This window comes from Leptosomus discolor, chromosome 14 (assembly GCF_034619465.1).
Source record: "Leptosomus discolor isolate bLepDis1 chromosome 14, bLepDis1.hap2, whole genome shotgun sequence".
Taxonomy (NCBI): domain Eukaryota; kingdom Metazoa; phylum Chordata; class Aves; order Leptosomiformes; family Leptosomidae; genus Leptosomus; species Leptosomus discolor.
This window is the reverse complement of record NC_141404.1, coordinates 8,250,776-8,276,949: the sequence shown is the minus strand read 5'-3', so window position 1 is coordinate 8,276,949 and position 26,174 is coordinate 8,250,776. Positions and strand designations below refer to the sequence as shown.

General features: G+C 41.9%; 2 protein-coding genes across 2 annotated transcripts in view; one reads left to right on the top strand and one right to left on the bottom strand.

Moving 5' to 3' along the window:
* The first annotated feature begins 259 nt into the window (after positions 1-259).
* On the top strand, positions 260-14,197 carry BRI3 (brain protein I3). The gene is made up of 3 exons (XM_086473000.1): positions 260-425; positions 2,063-2,177; positions 13,809-14,197. The coding sequence occupies exons 1-3, from the start codon at positions 260-262 to the stop codon at positions 13,939-13,941; spliced, it is 414 nt and encodes a 137-aa protein (XP_086329126.1). The 3' UTR covers positions 13,942-14,197.
* A 1,914-nt stretch (positions 14,198-16,111) lies between these two features.
* The window catches only part of BAIAP2L1 (BAR/IMD domain containing adaptor protein 2 like 1), a 39,429-nt gene continuing 29,366 nt past the window's right edge, over positions 16,112-26,174 (bottom strand). Inside the window, exons 4-14 of the mRNA XM_086473198.1 lie at positions 25,866-25,927; positions 25,699-25,770; positions 25,228-25,365; positions 23,701-23,853; positions 23,082-23,249; positions 22,411-22,561; positions 21,016-21,223; positions 20,631-20,708; positions 20,118-20,283; positions 16,715-16,755; positions 16,112-16,187 (exon numbers count right to left, since the gene is read on the bottom strand). Of these exons, the coding sequence (XP_086329324.1) occupies positions 16,112-16,187; positions 16,715-16,755; positions 20,118-20,283; positions 20,631-20,708; positions 21,016-21,223; positions 22,411-22,561; positions 23,082-23,249; positions 23,701-23,853; positions 25,228-25,365; positions 25,699-25,770; positions 25,866-25,927 (1,313 nt within the window). The remainder of the gene's footprint in view (positions 16,188-16,714; positions 16,756-20,117; positions 20,284-20,630; positions 20,709-21,015; positions 21,224-22,410; positions 22,562-23,081; positions 23,250-23,700; positions 23,854-25,227; positions 25,366-25,698; positions 25,771-25,865; positions 25,928-26,174) is intronic.

Below are 26,174 nucleotides of genomic sequence, written 5' to 3'. Positions count from 1 at the left end.
CGGGGAGGGGCCGCCCGCGCGCCAGGGGCCGCTCAGGCGCTCCCGCCCCCGCCCGTCCCTCGCGCCCGGCCCCGAATGCGCGGGGCGCCGCTGGCGGGGCGCTCGCGCCGCCGCTGAGCTCCGGCGCCCCCGGGCGGGGCGGAGGGGCGGCGCCCGCCAAGTTGGGCGCTGAGGCGAGGGCGCCGCTTCCTCTCCGCCCTCCCGGCGCTCGCCGCGCCGCTCTCCTCGGCCCCGCGGGCAGGCGCCGCCGCCCCCCGGCATGGACAACAAGCCCCTGCTGCAGGAGCGGCCGCCCGCCTACAGCCCCGCCGCCCAGGGTGCGGGCTACGACTACGGGCAGAGCAACTACGGCGCCATCCCCGCCCCGCAGCCCGGCTTCCAGCCGCCCCCGCCCTACCCCTACCCGGGCGCCGCGGCCGCCGCAGGTGGGTCTGAGGCGGCGGGGGAGGGAGGGAGGGAGGGCCGGCCGCCAACTCGGCGCGGGGGTGGGGGGAGCGAGGGGCGCCCGGCGCGTGGAGGAGAGTTGGAGACGCGCTCCCCCCTTCCCTGGGACGGCGGGGCGGCTCTGGGGAGGCTTCCCCCCCCCCCCGCCATGGTGGCTGGACGCGGGCGGCGTTGGTGGTGCCCCTGGGGGCCGCAGGCCCTGGAGAAGGGCCGTGGCCTGCGCCGCAGCGGGGCTGCCCGGCAGAAGCGGGGGAAGCTCTGGGGCCTCTCGCGTGGGTCTTCCCTGTCGGGGTGAAGCGGTTGGACCGCTTAAAGCCAACGCCGGGAGGAGGGTGCGTAGGGGATCCAGGTGTTTAAAAGCGCCACCTCCCTTTCCCCTCCTCCCCTAGGTGCCTTTGAGGTTTTGCGTCGTGTTCGTGTTCGCCCACCCCAAAACACCGAGTTTGTATGCGTCCCTCAGATGCGTGGGTTTTCTGCTCCAAAACAGGGGTAAAGAGTCACAGCTGGGCTAGCAGTAAAACAGACCTCCAAACTTGGAGTTGTTTGCATGCGCTTCAGTGTACTCTGGTTAATGTTTGTCTTTTCTGATACACTTCAGTAGTCTTGGAGAGACTTAAGCAGGTGAGTAGACGCGGTACTTTTGTTAACTGAATTAATACTAACCTCCATCAAAGAAAGAAGTAGCCTCTCAGGAAAGGCTATGTAGAGTTAAGAGAATGCTTAAAAAGTTAGAAAAAAGTAGAGAGCAGACACAGATCCCAGTGATCAAGTATCAGGTCGTATCTTGAGGTCATAGATTGATTTCCTGCTAATAACTTGGGGCATATTTTCCTACAATACAAATATTACTGATTATTTTCAGCTTGATTTTAAGTAGTGAGGTTGGTGGACTTCACAGATGCGTAACTTGATTCAAGAAAATCTGAGAACTGTGCCTTGGGAGAGAAGCTTGAAATGGATTATACCTGGCGAAGTGTACCTTGACTGTATGATTACACTGCATACCTCTAACCACCCCTTTAAAAAGCAGGGTTTTTTTTTTTAAAAAAATAATGTTAATGCAGTAGTTAAAGGCTTGTGTTTTCTAACTACAGTTGTTAAAATGACGCGTTCACTAGCTAACAACATGGGTTTTCTGAAAGTGGTTTTTTGTCTGTATACTTGCATCTTATCGCTCCTACCTCTCTCTCCAGTTATAAACTTAGTATGTGGAAGTGAAGCTGAAAACCAGAGGAAGATTTGTTCCGTTCCAAATAGTTTGTCCACTGGAGTAGGACATATCTGATGCACAGCATACAGAGTGAAAACTGTGATCATTTGTTTAAACTGTTTTCCCCTGGTGCTCAAACAGCATTGAAACAAGTTCTCAAAGTTAATTATTAGCTCAGTGTCCTTTTAGATGGTTAAATTGTGCTAGATAGTTGCGTTTATGAAGTGGCTTTGCTATTAGATGTGCCGAGTAGTGTGTTCCAACTCTGATTCTGATAGAGTTTCTTAAAGTGCTCAATCAAGACTACATTTCTATTTATTTTCCCCTTGTTCTATTCCCATACATTTTAATTATTATTGTTCTTTGTGCCTTACATGTGGTGATGGAGGTTTTTTTTTCTTATTTTAGGGTATGCTGTTCCTCCACCGACATCACAGCCAAACTATTCAAGCACATACACCATTATTCAGCAGCCTGCTACCACCACTTCTGTAGTAGTAGTTGGTGGCTGTCCTGCCTGCAGGTAAAATAGTGCTCTAGTTGAGAAATAAACTCAGTCTTGGTGTTTAATTTTTAAATTACAGGTATCCATGTAGTTCCTTGGTTTTCAATAGTTTCTCTTTATGTGTGTATATTAGAATTGAATTCATTGAAAAAACACTAAAATTCGGTAGTGGAGTGCTTTAATTTTTGTAGTGTGAGCTTGTCCTAACGGGCTCGTGACAACTGCTATAGTTAATGTAATAGACTTTGTATATAAATGCGAATCTGTTCTTTATGAATGAGGAAGGTCTGTAAGTGGTATTTTTTATGAAAAGGCACCTCAGTAACATGTAAAGGGTGAGTTCAGTTTTTGGGGGGAGAGGATGACAGGAAGTCCTTTCTGATGTGTTTATGCCTGGTGATAGTAAGTAGCATGATTTTATTGTTAAACTTTCTGACTGACTTTGACCATAGTCACTTCTGGTTATCTGGCAGTCCTGTGGAAGGGCTTCCACTGCTGTGATGTGTCCCCTCATTCCCAACATCTGTTAAAACCAGGCAGTATTGGTTGAAAACATCAGCATCTTAAGGCTTTAAAAGATCTCTTTACTTTAAAAGTCCTTTTACTGCAGAGGAACAGTGAGAATAGATTTGATTCAAAGTGTTTATCTGATGAAGCGGTGAAAACCAGAAAAAAAGTGGTCAGCGTTTAGCTGGAGTTGCAACAAAAGAACAACTTCCCCCTCAGCGATCAACAGCCATAGAAAAAGGGAAGGAGGCACCCTGTTAGTGCTGCAAGTCAGCTGTAGTCTCTTTGCACTTCTCAATTCTTCTCATCCCAGGGTATTAACTAAGGGGTGAGGGCAGCCAGATTGCTGCTGGTGCAGCTCAGATGCTGGTGTGTCTGGTCAGCTCCGACTCAAATGTTAAAATGTATGTACCTTTGTGGTGTCTTGTGAGGAGGCACTTAATGTTCTGCAAGTCTGAGCCCTTGCTTATCCATTTCAAAACGTCTAGGAAACAGACTTGCTAGAACAGCGGAGATGATACCCGGTGTCAGTGTGGTGGATGTGATGGAGATTGTCACAGAGGCAGGGGCTGTCCCCCAGATGCCTTTTGGTTTTTGTAGAATTGGGGGTTGTCTGAGAGTCAGTACTTGCCTTCAGAGGTGGATTCAAATAAGAAGTATCTTGTGGTGCTACATAAAAACAGGTGCCTGCTGAAATGCCACTAGTTAAGGTTGAAAAGCCTGTACCAGGTAGAGCTATTGATCTAGAAGATGTATGTTTTAAACAGCAAGGGAAAGTTAACTGCTGAGCTGTTCAGAGGATGTGGGTAGATCCTGCCACCCAAGTAATTACATTAGAATGCTTATGCTTTAGCTCAGCCAGAAGAGAGGAAATATATTATGTGTTGCTTGGTGAAGGGCAGGCAGTGTATTTATACAGGTCTTCTGGTCCTAAACCAAATAAATCTTAAAACATTTTACTATGAAAGCGATGTTTGCAATACCTTAAGGTTGGTAGGCTCTTGCTGCTATTCTTAGGGTTTTTTTTTCCTGGAAGTTATCCTGGGATGCTCTAGGAGACACGTTTGAAACAATTATTTGCAAGTATGATATCCAACTTTAGCCAGATTTGGGAGAATGAGCTGTCTTTTGTAAGGTGTTTTTAAGTGACCTCAGTTGAATAATTTTTTCAAGTCATCAGACTGGCTCTGCTGGAGAGACCCAGTGCTCTATACGTTGGACTCTTTCCTAAAGCAAAATACCCTCCACAAAAACTTTGTTTACTCTTAGATCCTCAGGTTTTGGTTTAGGCTGTGAAGAAAAAAGATAAAAAGTTGCAAGGAGAACTATGGCACACTGCTAACTGTGAGACATAATACAGCACTGCTTAAATGTAGGACTCTTCTTGGCACTTCTGAAATCCTCTTGATCGGGGAATCCCAAGGACTGTACCTAGCAATGGTGTGCCATACTCCTCTTTGCAGTATCACTATGTTTCTTCCTAATTGTCTTTAGAGGAAACATCATAGTGTCATGATAGGAGGGAAAAATCTCAGATTGCTTGTCTTTTGACTTAATTAAGGAACTGATAGTCTGGTACTTCAAGAGAAAGGACAAGGGGGCTGTGTGGGAAGCATAATATTAGAAATATTCCCGGAACCTGAAGAGTCAGGGTTCATGCTCTGGAAGGTTATGCTGGCTGCTGCTTTGCCTGGAGAAAGAGCTCATAATCCTCTTTGACTTCTCAAGACCTTAAACATAGTTCTAGTCTACTTCCTTGGCCTGGAAACCTATTTTATAAAAAATGTAACAGGCAGCCAAGACATTGAACAGAAAAGTTGTTGAAAGGGCATTGATAAACATAAAAAGCTATTAATGGTACTTAAAAAACTTTGTTATTAAACTGCCAACTTGGTTGTCCTGCTACTCTTCTGATTTGATGCTGTGCATGACGGTTGGAGAGGTCCATCTGCTTTAGGTCATGAGGAAAGAGCCTTGCTTATGGCTGTGGAGTAACGTAACAGGGTGGCTAAAGCCCATCAAGGGGATTTCTACCGTCAGAAAGACAAACCAGTCTTTTGCACTGTGGCATATATGAATGTTGCTAACTGGAAACAAAACCATTTCCTTCGTAGAACCATGTGATGTTGAGGAGAAATATGCAGAATTGATCTGTTTGGGTGGGAGTGTTTTGTTGCAGTCCCAAATGATCTTGGGATTGATCAGCTAGCTACAGTACAGTTGGTCTTCAGGCTTGATTTCTGGTATGAAGTCATAAAAAGTACGAAGTATCTCCAGAGGTAGCCACTCTACAAGCAGGTAGTATGCCTGCGGTCGCTACGTAACTGCAGGTTGTTGTTTTTTTTTTTTCTGTCTCTGAAGCATTGTTGCATCTGAGGGATGACTCCTGTCTTGCACGCTGTACCTCTTGCTTAGAGTTATCCATTAGCCAGATCATCCTCATTCCTTGTTGGTCAGTGTTGCTTTCTAATTACAGACTTCAGTACTAATGTGTGTTCCATCCTTCCTTGCTTTATTACAATGTCTTGGGTGGTTGTAGTCATGTTGTCTTAGTGAGAGTTCTTCTCCCAATCCTGGTGTACAGAGAATTAAACTGAGTTGCAGAATATTGTCAGCTTTATTGCTTGTAGTTGCTGTCTAAGAATCGGCCAAGTCCTGCTTTTAAACTATTTTATATTCCCAAGTACAGATTGAGTCATTACAGCCACTAACTTTAGAGATTCAGCCATGTAATTACCTTTTTAGCTTGGAGAATGCAGTCTGGCTGCTTCTCTTTGTGGTCACTTTCATTTTCTTTTTCTCTGTCTTGCCTTGCTGGGTAGAACAAACTGCGAAGGAGTGTTTGCTTTCCTATTACTTAACAGAAGAAAGATCCCTTTACAAATTGTGAAACCATTCTCCTGATCTGATGTTTGCAAAAGCTGGTTCTCTCAAAATCTGGGGCAGAGCCCGTGATGGGCACTGTTGGGTTTTTATTTTCCTGTTTAATGAGTGTTCAGTTGTTTGGAAGAAAGAGTGAGAGAAAGGACATAACGCTGCAGCATTGTGGCAGCTTTCTCTTTTCACAATTAGAACATCTGCTTGAAAAGTATTATAGTGAGTCCCAAATTATAACACTGAAACTTCTTCCAGGACTGGAAGATGAGACAAGCTTGATTAAAACTGTGTTTATTCTCAGATCTCTTACAGCCTTCTCCCTGCCACTGTTTTTGTTTGTGGGGTGTGTGCGTGTTTGGGGGTGGGTGGGTTCTTGTGTTTGTTTTGGGTTTTTTTTTTCACTTGACGAAGTAGTAAGTTCTCAGGTTTTGGTTGAAATTTATTTTCTTCAATTAAGTGCGTGTCTGCTGAGAGAATAGACTCCGGGAAAATTGCACTTAGGACTTGATCATTCTTCAAAATTTCAGTTTTCTGGTTTTACTTCAGTTATTTCAGTCACATGCTGTGTATGGTTTGATAGAAGGCCATTCAGGTCTTCTATAGTTACTCACAGCAACTATATTTAAACTTTATGAAAATATTCTTAATATAATTTCATAATATGTACTGGTTAAATATGCAAGGAATTAAAAAAAGACCTAGTTATTAGAGAGCATGTCTGATATTATAAGGAAAACCTGCAGATTTTTGGTTTCTAACAGCAGGCTGACGTGCTAGAAATCCTTTTGAATCTTGTGACTGAAGCCAGCTTTGAAATCCCTTTTCAAGAGTGCTCTAGAGAGGAATAGCTGTAATAGCGCAGCAGCTCCTGACTCTGTTTTTTGTCACAGAGGTGGTCAGCCTGTGTGGGAGCCAGTGTAGCTCCCTTATGCTACGCTGTGCAGCTTTTTGTAAACGTGTGCTGTTCGGGCAGGCTGGGGCGTTCGTCCCGGCTGTGCTGTAATTTGGTGGCTGGAGCAGTTAGGGCATGAAATTCAGCAGTGACTCGTGCACGTGACTGCAAAGAAGAAAGCCTTGATACAGCAGACTTGAGCAGATGCTGTGAGTCTGCCATTTGGAATTACTGACTGGGATAGCTGTAACTTTTTTTTCCCCAGCCCAACAGCAGAGGCATGCAGCTGCTTAGCAGGAAGCCTGTGCTGAAGCCCAGAAGAGGGGAGGTGGTCAGCCTGTTAAAAGGGTCCTGAGTGAGAACAGCACAGCTCTTGCTGCTTCTGATTTTACTTCTGATTTTGTTCTACTGGTCTGAACTGATTTGTGGACAAAAATCAAAAGACATTTTTCTGATAAATGAGACTTTATGCAATTAAGATACAGCAGGAATGTATTCCCTAGTGGGACTATATAAAAATGATAATCTGGTCCCTAATGCCCAGTCTGTCACTGGGCCTGAGCCGATAGCATTTTTTGTTCTCTTTAATCAGTGTCACCATTTGTCTTGGTGTGTGTATTCTAATAATTAGGATTTCTTTATAGCAATGAGTTGTTCTGGGTGAGAGGAGGAAACTGGTCTCATTTGTTGGTAACCAGAGGTGGTACTGATTTGTCTGTGTATATAGATGAGTGAGGAGAAAACACACCAGGTCTCAGTGTAGTTCATCGTGGCTGGATGTCCACCATCTATGGAGAATTTTAGCTGGCATGCTTAGCCTTATTTGTGAGGCTGGGCTGTTGGTGTGAAGCCATGAAGCTTGTCTCTTAATTAGTGTGTTCTCAGAACTGGAATTAAAGCAGTGGTGCGACTGTGTTAGAAAAGGCTGGCGATTCGTAGGCACTTCAGGAAAGACAACAGCTAGATCCAGGCTGTTCCCATTGCCAGAATGTCTCTGGCTCTGCAGCCAGCCCTCTGATAGGAACTGGGGCCTAAAGCACAAGGAAGTTTAGATAAATCTGCAAATACTGTGGTGACTTACTTGAAGGTGAGTTTTAAGAATAATTGTATTTACATATATGTACAGCTTGTGCTGAGGAGGGCAAGCCAATGGCTATGTATAGATTCAGGCTCCTTTCTGTGAATGCAGATCAATAACTATTCAATATGCCTTCAAGCTGAGGATAGAGGAGCTGCCACCTCTCTCCGTGGAAATTAAAATTGTAAACATCCTACACTTACTCAGTAGTTGCACATACAATTGTCAATTCTTTTTCTTCTGCTGCTTGCAGGTGACATTTAAACACGCTTAACCTAGCTGCTGTTGTTCATTAGTTAGGACAGACGTAAACAAAAGCCATCTGTTTTTTTTTCATGTTCAAAATTGAAGTTTTGGTGCACAGCTTCCGAAGTCTGTGCTTGTCCCTGGTTTCCATTGAAATCTAAAGTTAAAGACTCAACCAACCTCAGTGGCAGGAGAGATGGGACACTGATTTGAAAATTCCACTTGCTTGATCAGTGAGGGAGTATCTGTGTAGAAGACAGCTGGAGACACCCTTCAGTGAAGGGCAGTTTCTTTTCAGGTCTTGCAGAGCTTGTCTACAACCAAACTGTCTCTGATCACCTGGGGTGACCCTTTGACTTTATTTGTAAGGGATGAGAAACACCAATAAGCACACATTTAAATGTGGTGATGTAGCCTTAAGTATAAAAATGCACATGTTAAATTGTACTGATGCTGTGCTTGTATATATCTCACTATTGGCCCTCTTATCTGGAGCATTTGACTTAAGATATTAATGTTTTAATACTTATTTTCAAGAAGTCTTTTAAGACTTCATTTCATTTTAAGACAAATTTTCAAGTAATTTGTTTTTCAATACTTGTCAGTGGGAATAATTGACCTTACTTTATGGAGTTGGCAGTTGCAGTTATAGCTTAAATCCAAGATGCTGCTTGCAGTATAAATAAACTATTCCACTTTATTTTTAGATTGGGAGTGGTGCAGTTTTAATCAGCTTTTATGTGGTTTACGCTGTAGAACAAAATTTGTGTTTGGTTACATTACTGAATCTACAGTTTGAATATGAGTCTCTAATTACTCTGCAGCTCAGGTAAGATACACAAGCAAAAACTAAAATATTAATTCTCCATTATAAATTTTTTTCTCCTTCTAAATATAGTAATTGGCTAAGCAGTGATTGGATAAGTGTTCATCTAAAATTAAGTGATGACACAAACCAACAGAAGCCAAAAAGTGTTTTTGTACTTGGTGCTGTAGTAGTAATGGCACTGCTCTAGATGTGATAGAACTGGCTCTGAAGTAACAGGTATGTGGTGGAGGTCTGTAAGCTGTCCAAAGGAGTGTCACTTGGTCTGCAGCCTGACTGTCCTGTCCCTGGTCTTCCCCTGTGGCTGACCCAGCAGTGCTTCCTGTGGCTTCACCTGTCCCTGCTGGTCCTTTTCCCTGGGTCTGGTGTTGCATATGGACAATGATTTTGTTTTTTTTTTTTTTAATTTGGAATTTTGCATTACCATAAAACACTTACTGAATAATTCTGTTTAGGGGAAGAGAACTTAAATTCTATTTAAAGTGCCAGGGACATCTGCTGACCGATAGACTTGGACCTTGCAAGCTGATTAAGAGGGTTGATTGTAGGGGTTAGACAGCAGTCATCTCTGCTTGGGCTTGCAGCTGCTTGAGGCTGACCAGAAGTACCCTGATTGATCCCTCTCTCATGTTTAATTAGTGTGTGTATTCTTTAAGGTCAGATCAAAATTAGGCTGCTTATACTCTTAACTAAACACACGGGCTTACTTGTCACAAAGGTAGACTCCAGGGCAGGAACCGAATATGGAATTATTAAGAGACAAGGAGATTTGAAAACACTAATGAAGCATGAAGTTAATGTCTGCAGGAGGGAATGCTTGGTGTGTGTGAATGAAAAAGATGGCAGTGGTGCAGTGACGAAACAAGGCAGGACGTACAGTCGCCAACAGTAATGTTGGTTTTGGTGTTGTTGAAGTGCCTGGAAAAGGGACTTTGTGTTTCTTGGATGGATCTGCAGTACTGAACTCTGCTTAAATCTGTAATTGCTCAGAAACCTCTATATTGTGTCTGAGCCTCTCGGTTCATAGAGTATGTTACTGGGTTAACTTGTGGAGCAAAGGAAAGGAGAGGCCTCACCTCCTGAGCTTCTGCTGTTGGTTTTTATTTGGTCTCAGGGTGCTCAGTATTTCATGCATTTCAACAAGTACAAATTGCCATATTCAGCTTTTGCATCCAGGCTTGCCAGTTCTGGCTGACTGCTAGGGTCCTCTCTAGCACCCTACCTGTAACCGGGCTGGCTGGCTGAACAGCTTTGAATCGCTTTGCTTGCAGTCCTGTCAGCAGATTCTTCCCAGGAGATGGCACTTCTGGCAGCACATCTTTTCCCTGGCGAATGAATTTGATGGTATGAGAGCCTTGTTTACTGACTCCATTCATTAACTGCAGTCGAATTTTGAGGGTCACTTGCAATGTAATTTTACATGTTTAGTGTCCAGATATGCCCTAGATAAGAGGTGGTACAGCAGAGAAATCAGGCTAAAGCTTCCCGTTAGCCTTAAGCTGTGCTATGTAACCCTCCCTCATGTGCAACGATATGCTCGGGTAGGACAGCTAGTTGGAAATCTCTGAAAACAAGGGTTAATTCAAGGCTCTCCAACTCTGCTTTAAAAGTCAGTCTAATGAAAGCATCTCTGCTTGGGTTGGTGTGCTCTGAACTTGACCTAGCAAGCAGGTTTGGATGTTTCCTGACACAGACTAGTGGTATAACAACTGGTTTAGGATTAGGACTTGAAAGTTGGGTAGCAAGGGTAAGTTGATGGAAACTACATTTTCTTTACTATTTTTCTTTCCTTTGACTCTCTCATTAATCCATGTCTTTTTTTGTTTGTTTGGTTGGTTTTTTTTGTTTGTTTTAAATGAGGACCAAAGCTGTACACAGTGTCTGGATGAAGCATTAAAAATCCAGAGTATATGGGAAAAGTTTACTTCATGATATGTCCCTGGGTCATGTTTACCTTTTTTTTTCTAGTAGTGACAGTGACTGCTGTTCTGTTCATAATTTTTCTGTAACTCTTTCCATGTTTCTTTCCCCAGCAGTACTACCCCCTCTGACTTTTCCCCATCAGTATTTCACTTTGCTGGGGAATGCTCTGTGGCGAGAGTGGAAGGGAAGCAGGCACCGTTCCCCTGGGCTGATGAGAATCCTAGGCTAAAGTTCTTTGTGGTGGAACACCAGACACAGACTAAAAAGAAATATTAACCAGGCTGAGCAAATCTAGTGCCTGTAGCTTCTCTGAGTGCTGTTTGCTGAGGTGATGCAGGGCAGGTGCTGTGAGTCAGTGACTAATGTGCCAAGACAAGGGTGAGTTTCAGCTTTGCAGCAGAAATGGCCTGGCTCCTCCTCGTCTCCTGGCATATAGTGTAATTTGTCAGCACTTTCACTGCAGAGGCAGAAATAGGTTGCACGCCAGGTGGGGGTACATGATGCCTTTCTTGCTGATCCTCATAAACCCACTGGACATACCTACATCACTGAAACGAACTACAGAATGTGTTCCAGCCCTGGGAAAAATGGGAGGATCTGAAGTCATGGAGAGTTTGTCATAAAAGCAGAACACTTCTGCAGAGCTGATCTCTCATTGTTCTTACCTCTGGACACACAGATGTCAGTGTTCAAGAGTAACCTTACATTGTTGTGGCAAAAGAGTGCTTGCACTGAGAGATGGAGCTCTGGTAGCGTACGTGCCTGACTTCTGAGGAACAGAGGGGTGACGTTACACTGAGTTTGTAGGAGCGGCCACAACAAACAGCACGGGCTATAAAAGTCTGAGCTCTGGGACACTTGTGTGCTGAGACTAGAACCCTTATGGTGTCTTGAGCATTAGTCACATCTTTTAACTTGCTGCTTAAAGGAGTGTTATTTGAGGACACAAAATTGTAAAACTACCGCTGGGTTCAACCGTACCCTGACAATACCTTTATACCAAATATAAAGTTGACTTCTATCACAAGAACTCTGTAAAGAGAAATAAAGTAAATTCATCCAAAGGAGGGGACTGATGTTGAAAGCTTAAGCTGAACATCAAGTTGTGTAAGCAGCAGACTATCAAGAACACTCTGAAAAACCTTTGGCTTCTTGCAGTGGTTGAGAGGAAGGGAAATGGTCTTAAGTTTAATCAAGTTGTAATGTTTTAGCCAATTTCAGTAAGGAAATGGTCTTGCTCTGCATCTTCCTTTGCTCTGTTTACATGTGCAGTAGGTTGTCTGTGACTGTTCTGTAGGGAAACAACAACCTGTTGGCCTTGGCACCTTGCTTGTGGCGTGTACTTCAAGGTCACTTAGCTCTGTTTCTGTTGACTTTCACTGTACCGGGGAATCTAAGAGGACACATCTTGTTCAAGTGTTTTGGTAAACTCCAGATTTTTAACTATTTAGTACAGCTGCTCAAATTTCCTAAGTCTGAACACTCAGGCTTTACTGTCTGTCTGCATTTTGGGGGATGTTTAGGTACAGCATTTCAGGAAGAAGTCAAGAGACTAAATTTCTGCTGTCACAGAATGGTGCTGAAACAATTTCTCATGTAGGGTGGTCATTCGGGTCAGTTGGGACTCAGCTGGAGCCAAACGACATCAATAGTAGGTTCTCCTACTATGTCTTCAGGGACATCCGTTTTTGGAAGTAGAAACAGGAATACTGACCCAATGGTGATACGTGTTCGGCCTTTGGACTTCTCTAGCTACCAGAAATAACTGGTGAAATGGCTTATGACAGTAGTGCTGCACCTCTGAGCTGTTCTGGTGACTTAGGAGGTCTGAGTGTGAGTAGTTAGCATAGTCCTCTGTACGCTTACTTAATTAGCACCTTCCATAACAAAGTGCTGACTTCTGAAGTACTCTTTCACTGTAACTGTACAGTTAGAATTTGAGTCCTCTTTATCCTGCTAAATTGGTCAGAGCCCTACATGCCCAGTGCACCTTTCGCATGTTTGTTAATTCCACTGACGTGCGCTCTCTCAAGAAAGATACACCAGCACATCTGAGAGAACCTGTTGGCAGCTGCAGGACCAGGCATTGCCATACTGTGTATTGATTTGAAGTAATAAACTGAAACAAACCTACCTGCATCTCGCTGTCTGCAATGGTTTTAACTTGCTTAGTGAAAACACGAGCTGGTGGTTTTACCAGAAGCCCTTAACCAGCCTTACACACCTCTCTGCCCATTCAAACCTTTCTTTTAGGAAGAAGCTGAGAAAAAGCACCAAATCATCAGATCAAAACATTCAGAAAACAAGGGTTATGTTTTTCTGAAAGAGCTGTAGTGCGCACGTACTGTGGGAGCCTCGCGGTTGACTGAACTGAGAGGGTTCACCCCAGGATAATAGTGGAGACGCAAAGCATATGACACAAGTGTGACTGCTGCCTGTGGTGAAAGACCTAAAAAGCTGAGAAATGGAGTTGTTTGGTGTGCAATACCCAGTAGAACAACACTGGTACACTTAAATGTTTTGCACTGTATCATTCCAGAAGAGTCAGTAAATTATTTTAAAAGCAGGCTGCTTTTTATTTTGATGAGAGTAAACCTCAGTGATCCTAAGGTTTTGTTCTAGAAGACAGAAGAACTAAAGAAGGGCTAGCAAGGACTAAAGTTTGATACTTGCTTACAGTCTGTCCTGAATGTGTGAGCTTTATTCCTGTGGACGTACTTGGCACGGTTAGTTGAGGTGGGAGGCAAGAATAGAGGAGAAGAGCTGTGACTTTCGGATTCCGTAGGACCAGCCATGGCTGCGGAGGTGCAGGCTTTCGTGCTAAAGCTTCCTGAGAGGGCGGGTGCCGTGGTCCTGCTGTGCAGCAGGTGCCACCCTTGCGTGCGCTTCGGTTCACTTGCATTACCGGGTAGTTGGAGCTGACACCAGTGCTCAGAGGTGTGGTGGCTGTGGTTTGTTCCAAGTACCCGTCCTGGGTTGCAGTGATAGAGAAATGGCTGCTGTGTGGAACTAAACAGCTAGTTTGAATGAAACCTTTTAGACTTCTTATCTACAGTCTGATCACCTGCAAATTTCCTGTTTTTCTTCAGGTGGTATGATCCAAAACCTGCTGCTGCAAGCTATGAAAATAAGAGCCTTTTAAGGGGGTGGGGCAGGGAGGGGAACCAACCCAAAAGCTTTTTGTGTTCTATCTCGCTATATAAAATGGTGTGGTTTTGAGCGACTGCCTGATCACAAAGTGGTGACTTGGGGGCAAATGTGGTGGGTGTCCTTGACTAAGTCTGTTTTCCATTTTTACAGGGTTGGCGTGTTGGAGGACACCTTCACCTGTCTCGGTGTTTTGTGTGCCATTGTATTCTTTCCAATCGGGATTCTGTTCTGTCTTGCACTGAGGCAGAGAAGATGCCCTAATTGTGGGGCAGCTTTTGGCTAAGGGGATGAATGTGGAGGTGCTTATGGAAGCTACAACTGTTAGCATACTCTTTCTAATGTAAATGTCATGTACAATCATTTTATTTGCTTCAGACCTGTTTTGTAAAGTGTGAAGAAATTTAGTCTCTTGCATGTAATTTAAACTTAATCTTTTATGAGCATGTGCATTGCGAAACATGAAAACCCAACTTGTTTTCCATGTTTAGTGGCACTTGTTGAAAACTAAATAAAACTGCTTTTCCTTTTGCAATCTTCAATTTGTGGCTGGATTATTAAGTATGTGACAAATGTGCCTGTTACCACGTAGTATGAAAGTGGATTTAGTAATCCTAGCTACAAAGAAGGGTATTTGCCAGAATCCGTATGATAAAAAAGACATGGCTTAGGGCTGTACTTGTTTAAGCACATCGGGTGTTCCCGAGGAAAGTGTTGCAAGTGTTGTGTGGGCTACCACTATGCTAATGGCCACGGTCGAGTAATAACAAACTGAAGAGCTCTGTTTTAATTACAAAGGTTTTGCTTATAGGGACACACGTGATGTCCAGGGGCTGCAGTGGCAGTGTCCCACCTGCTATAGCAGAAGCTTCCTAACACTGTGGAACTGATAGTAGCATATCTGACTGCAGTAGGGGGCTCTTCTCTAGAGAGGCTGCTGCACCACCATGTGTGAGCTGCCCTGAGTGAAGATTTTTGCATTTCAGATGATTTAATTCTGATACTGAATTAGTGGAAGTTTATACAGGCTAGGCTGACTTGCTCCTAACATGCTTGAGAAAAGTGGCTCAGGTGTAAGTTAGTTACACTTCTGAAAAGTCTATGTTTCAAAATGAGATAATGGGTATTTATGCAAGGTTCCATAGCAAGGGCTGTGTCCTCAGCCCTGAACGTCAAAGGCAGGGTGAGGGCTCTGCCTCTGCTGCCATCACATGCTCACAGACTATTTTTTGATATTAAGTAACTGAAAGGCACTTCACATGACTTGAATTCCCTGTTTATAGTACTGAGGCAGGCACAACAAAATGAATACCCACAGGAAGCTGTGGGAGGCATGTACTCAGGGAAAGCAGAATGACTTAGAGTGAGGGTTGATCAGGGGCAGCAGTCACAACACAGACTTCATCAGGCAGGTGGGAAATGCCACCAGAACTGTACAGTGACAAAGCACCCAACTCCACTGCTGCAGAGCCTAGAGTCAGTTTCTAACATTCTGGGCTAATCTCTGAGGCAATCATTACTACAGGGAAAAGGCTTTCGGGCAGGCTAGCTCCACTGGATGTAGAAAATCTGTGCCTGAGGTAACAAACTGTACACCTCTCCTCCTGGCTGAGGTGAAAAGCTGTGTTTCACTTAACTCAGATGCTATACTAGGCTCCTTACCCAGGAATTTTCAAACTTAATCTGTTTTTCTTTTGTGGAAGGCAGGAATGGAATAACTTCAAAGGCAGCTTTTTGTATTAGAATTTGAGGGAAAAAAAAATCATGGCACTGGTTTATTACAGCTTTTTATAAGACTCAAGTTTGACAAAGTGTGTTAAAGAAAAAGTTATTGAAGAATGTGTTGACAGTATAACATTAGACTTAAGAGGTTTATGTTAACACTTGAAAATTTGCATCTGAACATTAAGCAAAGCACTACAAGTTGTCTATTCTTAAAGGATAAATATTTATTTATAACCTAGGGTGTCTGTCTTAAACAAAATAACATATAATCACTTTATACAGACAATTCTCTGTTCTGGAATAAGGCAGTTACATTGTTCTGTTTGGAAAAAAAAATCATCTTATTTCATAAGTGGCATATGCAGGCTTATGTTCTAGAACTTAGCATTGCAGTTTCCAAATAACAAATGCCGAAGATTCAGATTTGGGAGCTATTAGTTACACTGGCTTACTACAGTATCCAGACTATCTCCAGTATTTTCACAATTCCCACTACAAAAAAGGTGTACTGTCAAATCAAGCCGAAGTGCTCAAATATTAGCCCAAAGCAGTTACCTCATTAGAAAGTATGTTTTTTTTTAAAAAAAAAAAAAATCAGAAATCCTTTCCAATATGATTCTATTATACAGTAATTACATTTAAATAAATTTTTAGAACAAGTTGTAGATAGTAGTTGTCATTACTGAAAATGGTGTTGTTAAGGAGGAAGTACGTGTGTGTGGACTGTATATTCATTGAATAATTGGTGCTGATCTGTCGTTTGTTACTGTTGGTCTGAGTTTCACAGTTGCAAAAGGATTTTCTCCACTGAAAAGAAATGCATAACGTTACTAGAAGGCTTGCTGCGATAAAACACCAAATTTAAGCCATGCGGTTTCTTCATCCAGGTGGTCTGAAGACTTAAGTTATGGTTTTAGACTCAGTTTAACCTGAATTTTTAAAACAAGCTTATATATGAAGACTCACTTTGCAGTGATAGAAAATTTTGGAAGTTAATGCCCAGTTTAGATCTGGACTTTTTTTTTTTTAAACAGCTTCCAGACTTCAAAGATTTTTGTTTATAACTCTCAAAGACCAAGTTTAAGTCCTGCTCCCTGTCAAACTGCTGGAAAAATGCTTATTTTTCCAGGAAGGGCCTATGCACTATATTGTACCCAATTCCACTCTTGAGAAAAGTGCAACCAATTTTACCCACGAGTTTACGAGTGCCTAGGAAAGGTCAGGGAGTAATTCAGGAAAAAAAATCCTTATTTCCCCTAACAATCAATACAAGAACATAAGCCAATATAAAAATCAACACAACTAAATCAGTGTAAAAGCATTAAAAAACATACCTTAGAAAAGGTGGTTTTATAATGCCATTCATATCAGGTTTCTGTAAAAGAAAAAGAAGATACTTACACAGATTTACAAAAATTTGCTACAGATAATAGAATAATACAGAATCTTGCCATCCTGCTAAGGAGGAGAAACCCTGTCCCTCAAGCAGGCCAAAATATTTAGTTATTTAGAATAATTACTGCATCATTCAGTTTAACTGTGGAGAGGGAGTTGTGGAGGGGAGAATTATCTCAGAACATCTTAATTAGAAAGTTAAGAAAATGGTGTTAGCATTAGTTTGTTGTTTGGTTGGTTTGGTTTTTTTTTTTTTTTGGTGTGGTATCCATCCCCTGCCCCCCCAGTTTAAGACCAGTGGTCACCTGTGTCCAGCTGGGCTTCCCATAGGTGAAAACAGTAAATGAAATGCCACTGCAACAGCAGTCAACCAAAAGTAAAAGGCCAGCCCTACTTGCAGCCCAAACATCACACCCTATCGTTTCTACAGCAGGATTTATAACCTGCAAAGTGCCAAAGCTCGGCTGGGAGCAGATCTTAGAGCGAACAGTCGGTAACTGTAGAGTCATGAAGTTAAAAAAAGGCAGCAGCCAGCAGAATGACATAATATGTAAATATTCAAAGCCTGAAGCGAGGGCAGATTTCTGATCAGTATTATGTAGAGTTTATGCAGCCTACTGTGTTTTACTACCGTTGATTTACAAAGTGCAAGTCTGGCTATCTCCTGTGTCTTTTGGGAGTAGTGGTGGCGAGTAAAAAGGGCAAGAAAACAACTGATGGTGTGTACATGCATAATTTGCATCGTTTGTATGGGAGCAATGCAAAGGGAGGAACAGTTTTGCATATTTACTGCTAATATTTTGTTATAATGAACCTCTTGTCCAAGTACAACCTGAAAAGACTTGTTTTTATTGCCCTAGTTTGCACTGTAGTTCTGGGATGGTGTGTACTTCATTTTTGCAAAGTTCAGCTGACCCAAAAGATGGCAGTGTGGCTCTGTCACAGTGCCACTACAGGATACAGCGTTTCAGCTGTGATAAAATGGAAAGCTGTTGCAAAGTATTACCCTTCGCCAGCCTCTTGTGTTACAGGGAAGTTTGGCAAAGAGTTAAATTCTTTTATTCCCCTCCAACTTTGAGTCATAATCGTACTTAAAAATGACATCAAACTGCAAACTAATTGCATTGCTTCTAATAGGTGTCAGATGACGTTCAATGGGAAAATTTGAATATACATCCTTGCATGCAGCAGCAGGAATATGCAGTCACCTTTTATGCCGAGCTTGACTTGTACCAACCCCTCAGTCTGTACAGCCATTTTGGTTTTAGTGCTTAAAATGTCACTGCTGACCAAGGGCCTGTAAGCCTTTCCTCTGCAGGTACACCAGCTATTGTACCAGTAGTTCCCAGCTACTGTACTCAGAATGCCGTGATGCAGGTGAAGAAGTCTTTATTTATTCAGCAACCAATTCAGCAGGGTTCTTAAGCACATGTTGACTTGAGATTTGAATGGAATTGCTCATGTACATCAGTCATGAATAGGATTAGACCTTAGAAGTAAACTTGATTAGCCCTTAAAAAGGCCTGATTAGCCTTTAGAATTAACTGAATGAATGAATGCCTGAATTACCTGCTGCTTCTTACTGAAGACCAACCCTCATCAAAGCGCTGTCAGCTATTGGCTTTTTTAGTTGATATTGTTCTGCATAGTACTGTCCTACGTAACAAGCATGAACAATTTAACTTGCAAGAACTATTCCTCATCTTTCCTCCTTGAAATCCTGAGCTAGTTTTTCTGTGTATTCTGAAACGAAAGTGCTGCAATGAATCCTTTCCTGCCTCTACACAGGACACTCAGCACGCTGGGTTACATGTATGTGAATGCTGTGGCATGACGTGGAGCCTTACGGTGGTGTGGGGGTTGGCGACTTGCATGGAGACGGGAAACATGAGGATGCTGTCCATCTTTCCAAAAGAATGTCAGTAAATAGTGACTTTGGAGCAATACCCTTGGGTGCAAGTGCAGCAACTCTCGTCTTGGTTCTCTTCCTTATTTTGTACAGTAATGGGTAAGAAGAATCACGGGGTCACAGTAAAGAGGCAGCTGCCATGAGTTACAGGGTGCCTCAACAAGAGTAGTCATTATTTTTATACGCCAGAATTCCTAATTTATTTTTATCTTGCTTTCCCTGTGGAAATTGAGAATCTCAAAAAAGATGTATTTGTTTTCTACTCCTGCGAGGCTGCAAGCCCGTTCTGCCTCCCAAGAGGCTACACTGTTCCCATCAGAATGCTGTCCTAGCCTGTCACCTAGATGATCCGCCGTTCCTCTTGGTTTTTCTGCTCAACCAGAGTGTTAGCCCATGAGCCTTCCGTGGGCTCCCCAGCCCCTGAGCTAATGCCACAGAACAAAACCAAAGCCAACCTGTATGGCGACTGCCCTTGAGAACCAACTGGGGACAGTTAGCCACACCAAAGACAGCAGCACAGTACAGTGATGCTGAGACAACCTAATGGATTCAGTAATCTTTAAGCTCTACAGTAAGTCACCTTTCACCTGTCACAGGGCAAAGAACTCCCTGTACCGCTTGCTTGCCAGCTTCCACAGCCTGATACTTCGTTTAACTGCTGAGAACATAATTACCTTTGAAGGACACGTTGATCCCCTGCAGGGTCTCACCAGGTAGCCATAGAGTGAACAGAGGTATAACCCTGACCTTCTGTAATTGTTAAGGCTCATTGCTTTTTTATCCAAAAATGAAAACCACAAATGTGTCAAATATAGATGCTTGTCTTCATAGTCATTTTAGTTCCCAGATACTTGATTTGACAGTGGCTGAACACTAAAATTTAGATCTTAGTTCTTGATATTAATTTCATGCATTGGAAAAGCTTTATTCCTCGTAGAACAATATTGTCCTAGAAACTTGACATCACTGCACAAGTAGTGTACTGCCTACACAACAAGGTTCATTCCCGATAAATAAAACAACACTAACTTTTATGGGGTTGCATAAAGCATTCCTGAATAGAGAGTTTAAGCTGTTTTAAATCCCCTGTCCCCCTATAGCTCTAAAATCACCTAAGATGATGGATTTGTACTATCTGTGAGAATTTCTTCTCATGTTTAACAGATTCCATTCCTGAGCAGTTTGCTATGCAGAGTAAGTCTCCTAGAACTCTCAGTCATATCCCTGAGCAATTCTCCCTTCCTATAACTACGGATGGATTGAAGTGGCACAGAACAGTGACACTCCTGAAGACCCCTGCATCAAGGGGCTGCTGAAGTCAAGGCCGAATAGCCAAGACAGAATATTCCAGGGCCTCATTTAAGAGCTCAGCTAAGCAGGTCATGAAAAGTAAGCACGGCAGAACACGTGGGTCCGTGGTATTGATTACTTACCGGACCTGCAGTTTCTGGTCTGTCGGTTGGTGTTTTAACAGCGGTACCTTTGGAAGGCTCCAGTCTTCTATCTGTTTGCAAAGACCCCAGATAGTCTGGTGGTGGGAGGACAACATCACCTTTTTCCACAAGGTTTACAGAACTAATACTTCGGATTGGTGCAGGGCTGCAAGACAGGACCCAACAAATAACGTTTTCAGTTCCTATAATCCTTTGCTCTCACTAATCTTTAGCCCCAGGAAAGCAGAGAAGTACATGAGCTGAAAGTTAATAAAGGTGTACGAGCAGTCAAGTGGTACCTGTACTGACAGTACAGGTCAGTGGGACTCTAAAGTTGGGGAGAAGACAGTTCTTGGGTCTGTGTGTAACCATTCAAACATGTTAACGTAACCAAGATGTACTACAGACTGTTAGAAAGTATTTACTGTACATGTTACTGAGTAACAACGAACATGAGCAGAAAAATAGCATTTTTAATAGTCCCACCCAAAATAGTCCCACCCAAAATGTTACCTTGGCACTGGGACAAATGCTTTTTCTTCTGCTGGTTCTTCCAGTGGTCTAGTATACGATGATGGAAACCATCCTCTCCTGTAATGGGAAAATTTTTCAATTTCATATTATATAAAATTGGAAAGATTGTTCAAAAGACAACAGTGGACAAAACAGTTGACTCAATGAATTGAGATTTAACTTTTAAAGACCTGATTTCTGATGATACCAAATTAGCATACAAAATCTCCCTAAAGTAAGTGCAGTGATTCACCTTACTCTAAGTCCCTGGTCAATGACAGCCAGCAAAACAAGGTGGAAAACATTTACTAATACCTAACTAAAATCTGATGAGACATGGTTTTTTCCTTCATGTTCAAATCCGGTAATATATCGGTTATCTTACACTTTAGTTGTGTCATGTTCCCCGTAAAGCCAGCCATCCTTTTCCTCAGCTACAAGCAGTGTGATGATATCCCCCTGTGCAAAGCTAAGCAACGTCTTGTTACTTCCAGCAGTATGTGGGAAGATTGTCTTTACTTTTTGTCTTTTTATTATATTTAGTCCTGTGGCAACAGAAGTTGAACGCGATAAACTAGCATCATCTGAATTCTCTGTTGAAAAGAGAAAAAACAAAGCCAAAAGAAGGAAAATTAGTCACACACTAATAAAATGAAATACAATTAGTAGTCAGGAGTCTGACGGGGAGGAAAAAAGTAGTTAAAGGAAAACTCAAGTGCAAATCAAGTTCTGAGACGTTGTACTGCTTTGGTTTCCATTTAGACACCTCTCAATTACCTGCCAACGTTTCTCATCACCACAAAGTTCTTCATAGCACATGCATTTATATACAACCCCCCCATCACTGTAATAAATTTGAACCAACCAACAACAACAGAAGTTACGTAAGTTTTAACGTGCTACTTCTTTCCTCTTTTGGCATGAAAAATGCTAAATGTTCACCATTGTAAGAGAGCTTTCAAAATTTTCCATTTAAAAAAACGTAACTGCGTATCAAGTCCAAGACTTCATTCTCAAATGTGCCTGGCACTCAGCCTCAACTGAGCTGATGAGAGCTGCAGATACTTGGCACTTGGCAGACACCAGGTGTTTACCAGGAGACAACTTAAAGGAGGTCTCAAAACTGTACGCTGTCTGACCAGTGCAGTGTACTGTAAATGCATTTTTAAGGAAGAAAGGCTGGAATTGGTATTATCACATTGAAGAGTTCTGTATTTCTTATGTTGTGATCTAGGTTTAGTTCTTTCCCTTCCTTCCCTATAGCAGAGAAAGAAAATAAAAAATTTTCGAAATTTAGAAAATAAATCTTAATGGGATTTTACATTTCAGGAAAGAAATGTTAGATGGCTAATTTTGTCCTGTGTGCATTCCTCCTTAATGGCTACAGCCCTTAAAGGACACCAAAGTGAGACTGTAATAGTAGTTTACGTTTATTTGTGTGCACTGAAATAATCTCTCGGACGCGCCTTGTTGGGAATTCCAGAAGGTGTTCTTCTGTAGGAGCGGCAGCAATGTCAGCCAGCAAGCTGCGCTCATCTGGGACGTGCAAAAAGTGATTAAAATAGAATCTACCTATCGTGACCTGCATTTTACTGCAAACTATTCCTTTCTTAATTCCTCCTGTTCAGTAACTCACATAAATACTTTGTAAAGACCATTTTCTACTCCTCTGTGTGTCCTGGAATCCACAGCATCACAGCAGTCAAGAAATCCTAAGATGATTTCAAACACTCTAGAATGTCATTTACACTTACGTAGTCTGCAACCAAGTGACACTCACCTGCCGAATTACTTAGTTTTTCGGAAGATGCCTTCGGAACTGTTGCAGGATTGTTAAATATATCGACCAGTGGACTAGTGTATGCCCTGCCTGTAGGAGCAGGAGGCACCTTCGATGCATTTTCATGATGAGGATAAAAATCCTTTCCAATCTAGTGTCACAGAAACAACAGTATCACAATACTGAGGAGACAGCGACAACTTATTTGCAACATCAAATTCTAGAAAGCAATGCTTAAATATTCCCCAATGATACCTATCTGGACCCCTCAGAAGTCCTCATGTTCCTATGAAATTGCTGATAGAATAGTCTGTAAGAGGCTTCTGTCCCTTGATAAACCTTTGTTAGTGGGAATGCTGCAATAGTGGTTTTTTCCCACAAATAGCAGTTACACCTAGATAATCTCCCCATTTTATTTTATTTTATTTTTTTTAGAAGTTTACTAATATAATTTAGAAATTCAGCAACTACTGGTGACACAACATCCAGGCAGGTCGAGTTTAGGATTTAACCCATACTCTAATAAACTAGTAAGAATTACAGAAGGAAGGAAGAAAATAGTATAGGCACATCACAGATTCGATTCCCAAACGCTTCGGTAAAAAAGCAGCTAGTGAAGCCACTCCACCCCCATTTAAGAGAGAACTTTTAGCCATCAAAGATCAACATACCGTGGTATTTCTCTCTATCATTGGTGAAGGCTGCGGAGTTCCTGATACTGGAGTGGAACCAGGTGTCTTTATTTCATCTATCATCATCCTGACTTTTTCAGGCACTTTGGTGGCATCGCTACAGATTTCCTGCCACCCCGGCAGCTTGGATTTCAGGAAGTCTGCACACTGCAGCCAAGTTTAAAAGGTACTTGTCAAAGATACACCTTTTTCATAAAATTACACAGACCTACTTGTTATTTTTCATTATATATCAAAATGATAACGCCAGCAAAACTGAAGCCTTTTCAAAGATTTTTCTAAGTAGTATCTCTCTGAAACAAATAATACATTGTAGAAAGAGACTGTCCTTTTTCAAGGTCAGATACTGCAAATACCCGATCAGTCCATACATATTTCTTTTCTTAATATATGATTTTTAAAAAGTCACAGTAACTCTTCATTGTTGCTGAATACATTTAAGAGAACACTGGCTTGTAAACATTTTTCATGAACTGAACACCACACTTGCCTGGCACTACAGCATTCCCGAGTGCCCTCCGAGCTATTTATGGCAGCCTGATCTCCTACCTGCTGAGGCCGCAGGAGTTCCAGTTCTGTTTACACTCATGCCACTGACCTGAATGTGATAGAAGTGCATGTGCTGGGTAAAGCTGCAGTGCTTGTCAACCAGAAAACAGAACCTTCTTTTTTCTTCAAGGAGAGCCTCTCTGCAGCCTTCTGCAATAAATCGCTGAATATCACTCTGTCGAGAGCTCACCGTTTCCAAATACTAAGGGGGGGAAAAAATTTTTTTTTTTTTAAAAAAAAGATCACATAGTATCTCCAAGTTTTACTTGATCCTACATCCAATTACTGAAGCAAACTCCAAAAGCCTTAGAAAAAGTTTTTGGAAAGGCGGGTGGGGTAGGGTGGCTCTGCTTCCAAGTCCTTCTTTTCTCATGCACACACCAAACTTCCCTAATCTCATCAGGTAAATGTGTATCCTTGTTACAGGCAATCAATAATCCATTGGGGGGGAAGTGAAGAAACAAGACAAGACAAGAAACAGTCTTTTAGCCTTAAATAAAATGGTGCCGTAAATAAGAATATGACATTAAAGCAGCAACTGTGCTAAGCAATTTTAAGGCCACAGATGTCCTAATTAGACTAATTACCTTCATCTGCTCCATAGCAGTTACATTTACTCTCACAAAGCTATGATGAAGCTCTACTTCATTTTGGAGAGGGGAAAAGGAGTTACTAAAAAGACTAAACTGTATTTGTCTGAGGTTATGAGGATTCATGGCTAAACGGTGATTAGATGCTAATCCTCAAATTCTCAGTCCAATACATTAAAAAAACGACTGTTATGAATGCAGGTTAGAAAATAAGTAGTAACACACAGGAGCTAGTGCTATTTACGTTTACTGTACTGTGTTATAAACAAAGCTTTCTTTGAAAAGAAAATTAAAATAGAAAAATATGGAGGAAAAAAATATAAGCTAGCATGAAAAAAAAGTATTGTGCAAGTAGAAAATACCATGGGTATTTTTTGAGATACAGGACAACCAGAATACGACTGACGATTAAAATAGTTTCTCTTCTTTGCCTTGCCATTTCTTATTTTGCCTCAAGATGGCAATGCTGTTTTAAGATCAGTAGGAAAGGTAGTAAGTGATAACAGAAGTTGCCATTTGCCTACTTAGGGAGATCAATTTATAGCAAACTACAACTTAATTTGCATAGCATTGCTGACTCCCTGCGTAAACCTCTGCATGAACATGTAGTTACAGAGGTACTTCAAAAAAAATAATAATCAAGGAGTGGTCAAGGGATGAAACCTAGAAGCTGAAGCAGAAGTCTGAGTATGTACAGCAGAGCAGTCCAGAGCCTAATTTCAACTGGAATATGTACTGTAGGAGTGCCTTCAATACAAACCAACTTTGAGGAACCAAAAATGCATGTTCTTTGAGATTGTAGAGTTTAGCTGTTGCCAGACAACTTTCAGAGGAGTTATGTGTATTAACTAACCATTGCCTATACAAAAATTGGGGTAAGCTTCAGAACTCAAGTTTTAAAACAGGCTCAGATGTGACCTGTCAGCTTAACATTCCGTTGACCAGTTCCTACACAAAGAAGGAAACAAATGAGACAATACACTGACCTCCATTTCTTTATGCTCATACTTCATTACATTTCGTGCTCCTTGGCTTTTCCTTCTGATTTTTTTCAGCTCAGCCTGAGACTTCTCTAAAGAATCTAATTTGCTTCTGTGTTCAGTTTGGTACCTCTTTAAAGTTGCCTGCAAATCAAAGCATGTGAAACATCTCATAATGCACTCAGCCACGTAACCGGTAAGGGACTAAAAAGTATTACCATCACCTACGAGATACCGCTAATACGCATCAAAGGAGTCTGACAATTGCCCTCCTCTGCTTTGGTTTGAGAATGCCGTGAGGTCATGCACTGGCACCCTTTTGAACTCAAAACAGGCATGAAAATTTTTGCCATGCTTCTGTACCTAAAGCTCAGTTCTAATGTGTTGATTAATTAACTGTCAGGAAACAATTTCTGAAAAATTCTTTGACCAGCAATAGATAAGTAAAATACGACTTTTAGAATTGAATGTACTTACAGTCATATATTTTACATCCAGGTCTGTTTTCTTCTCCAGTTCAGATATAATTTCTTTGTGGAATTTTTTGAACTTTAAAAACAAATGAATGGTTATTAAAAATTGGTAAAAATTAACTTATAATTTCAGAAGGAAAACAGATTTAAAAAAGAAATTGTTTAACTTACACTCTCCTCTAGACTGTCATTAAGTTTCTTGTGTGTTCTTGAAATTTCTACGAGAACTTGGCCTGTTGATAAACATACAGCCATATTTATTTCTTTGATAGGGATCTGAAGTTAGTTAAAGAGCAGTAAGAAAATATATTTAACTCATATTTATTAACTAGAATATATTTAAGAGAGATAGGAAATTTCTTGCTGTTGCCCATCACAGCAGTTTAAATAAATAACTAGACTGGCCACAGACAAACCAAGCAGCTCATAAGTGATAGAAGAATAATTAATCACACATTATTCTGCAAGAGGAACATGGAG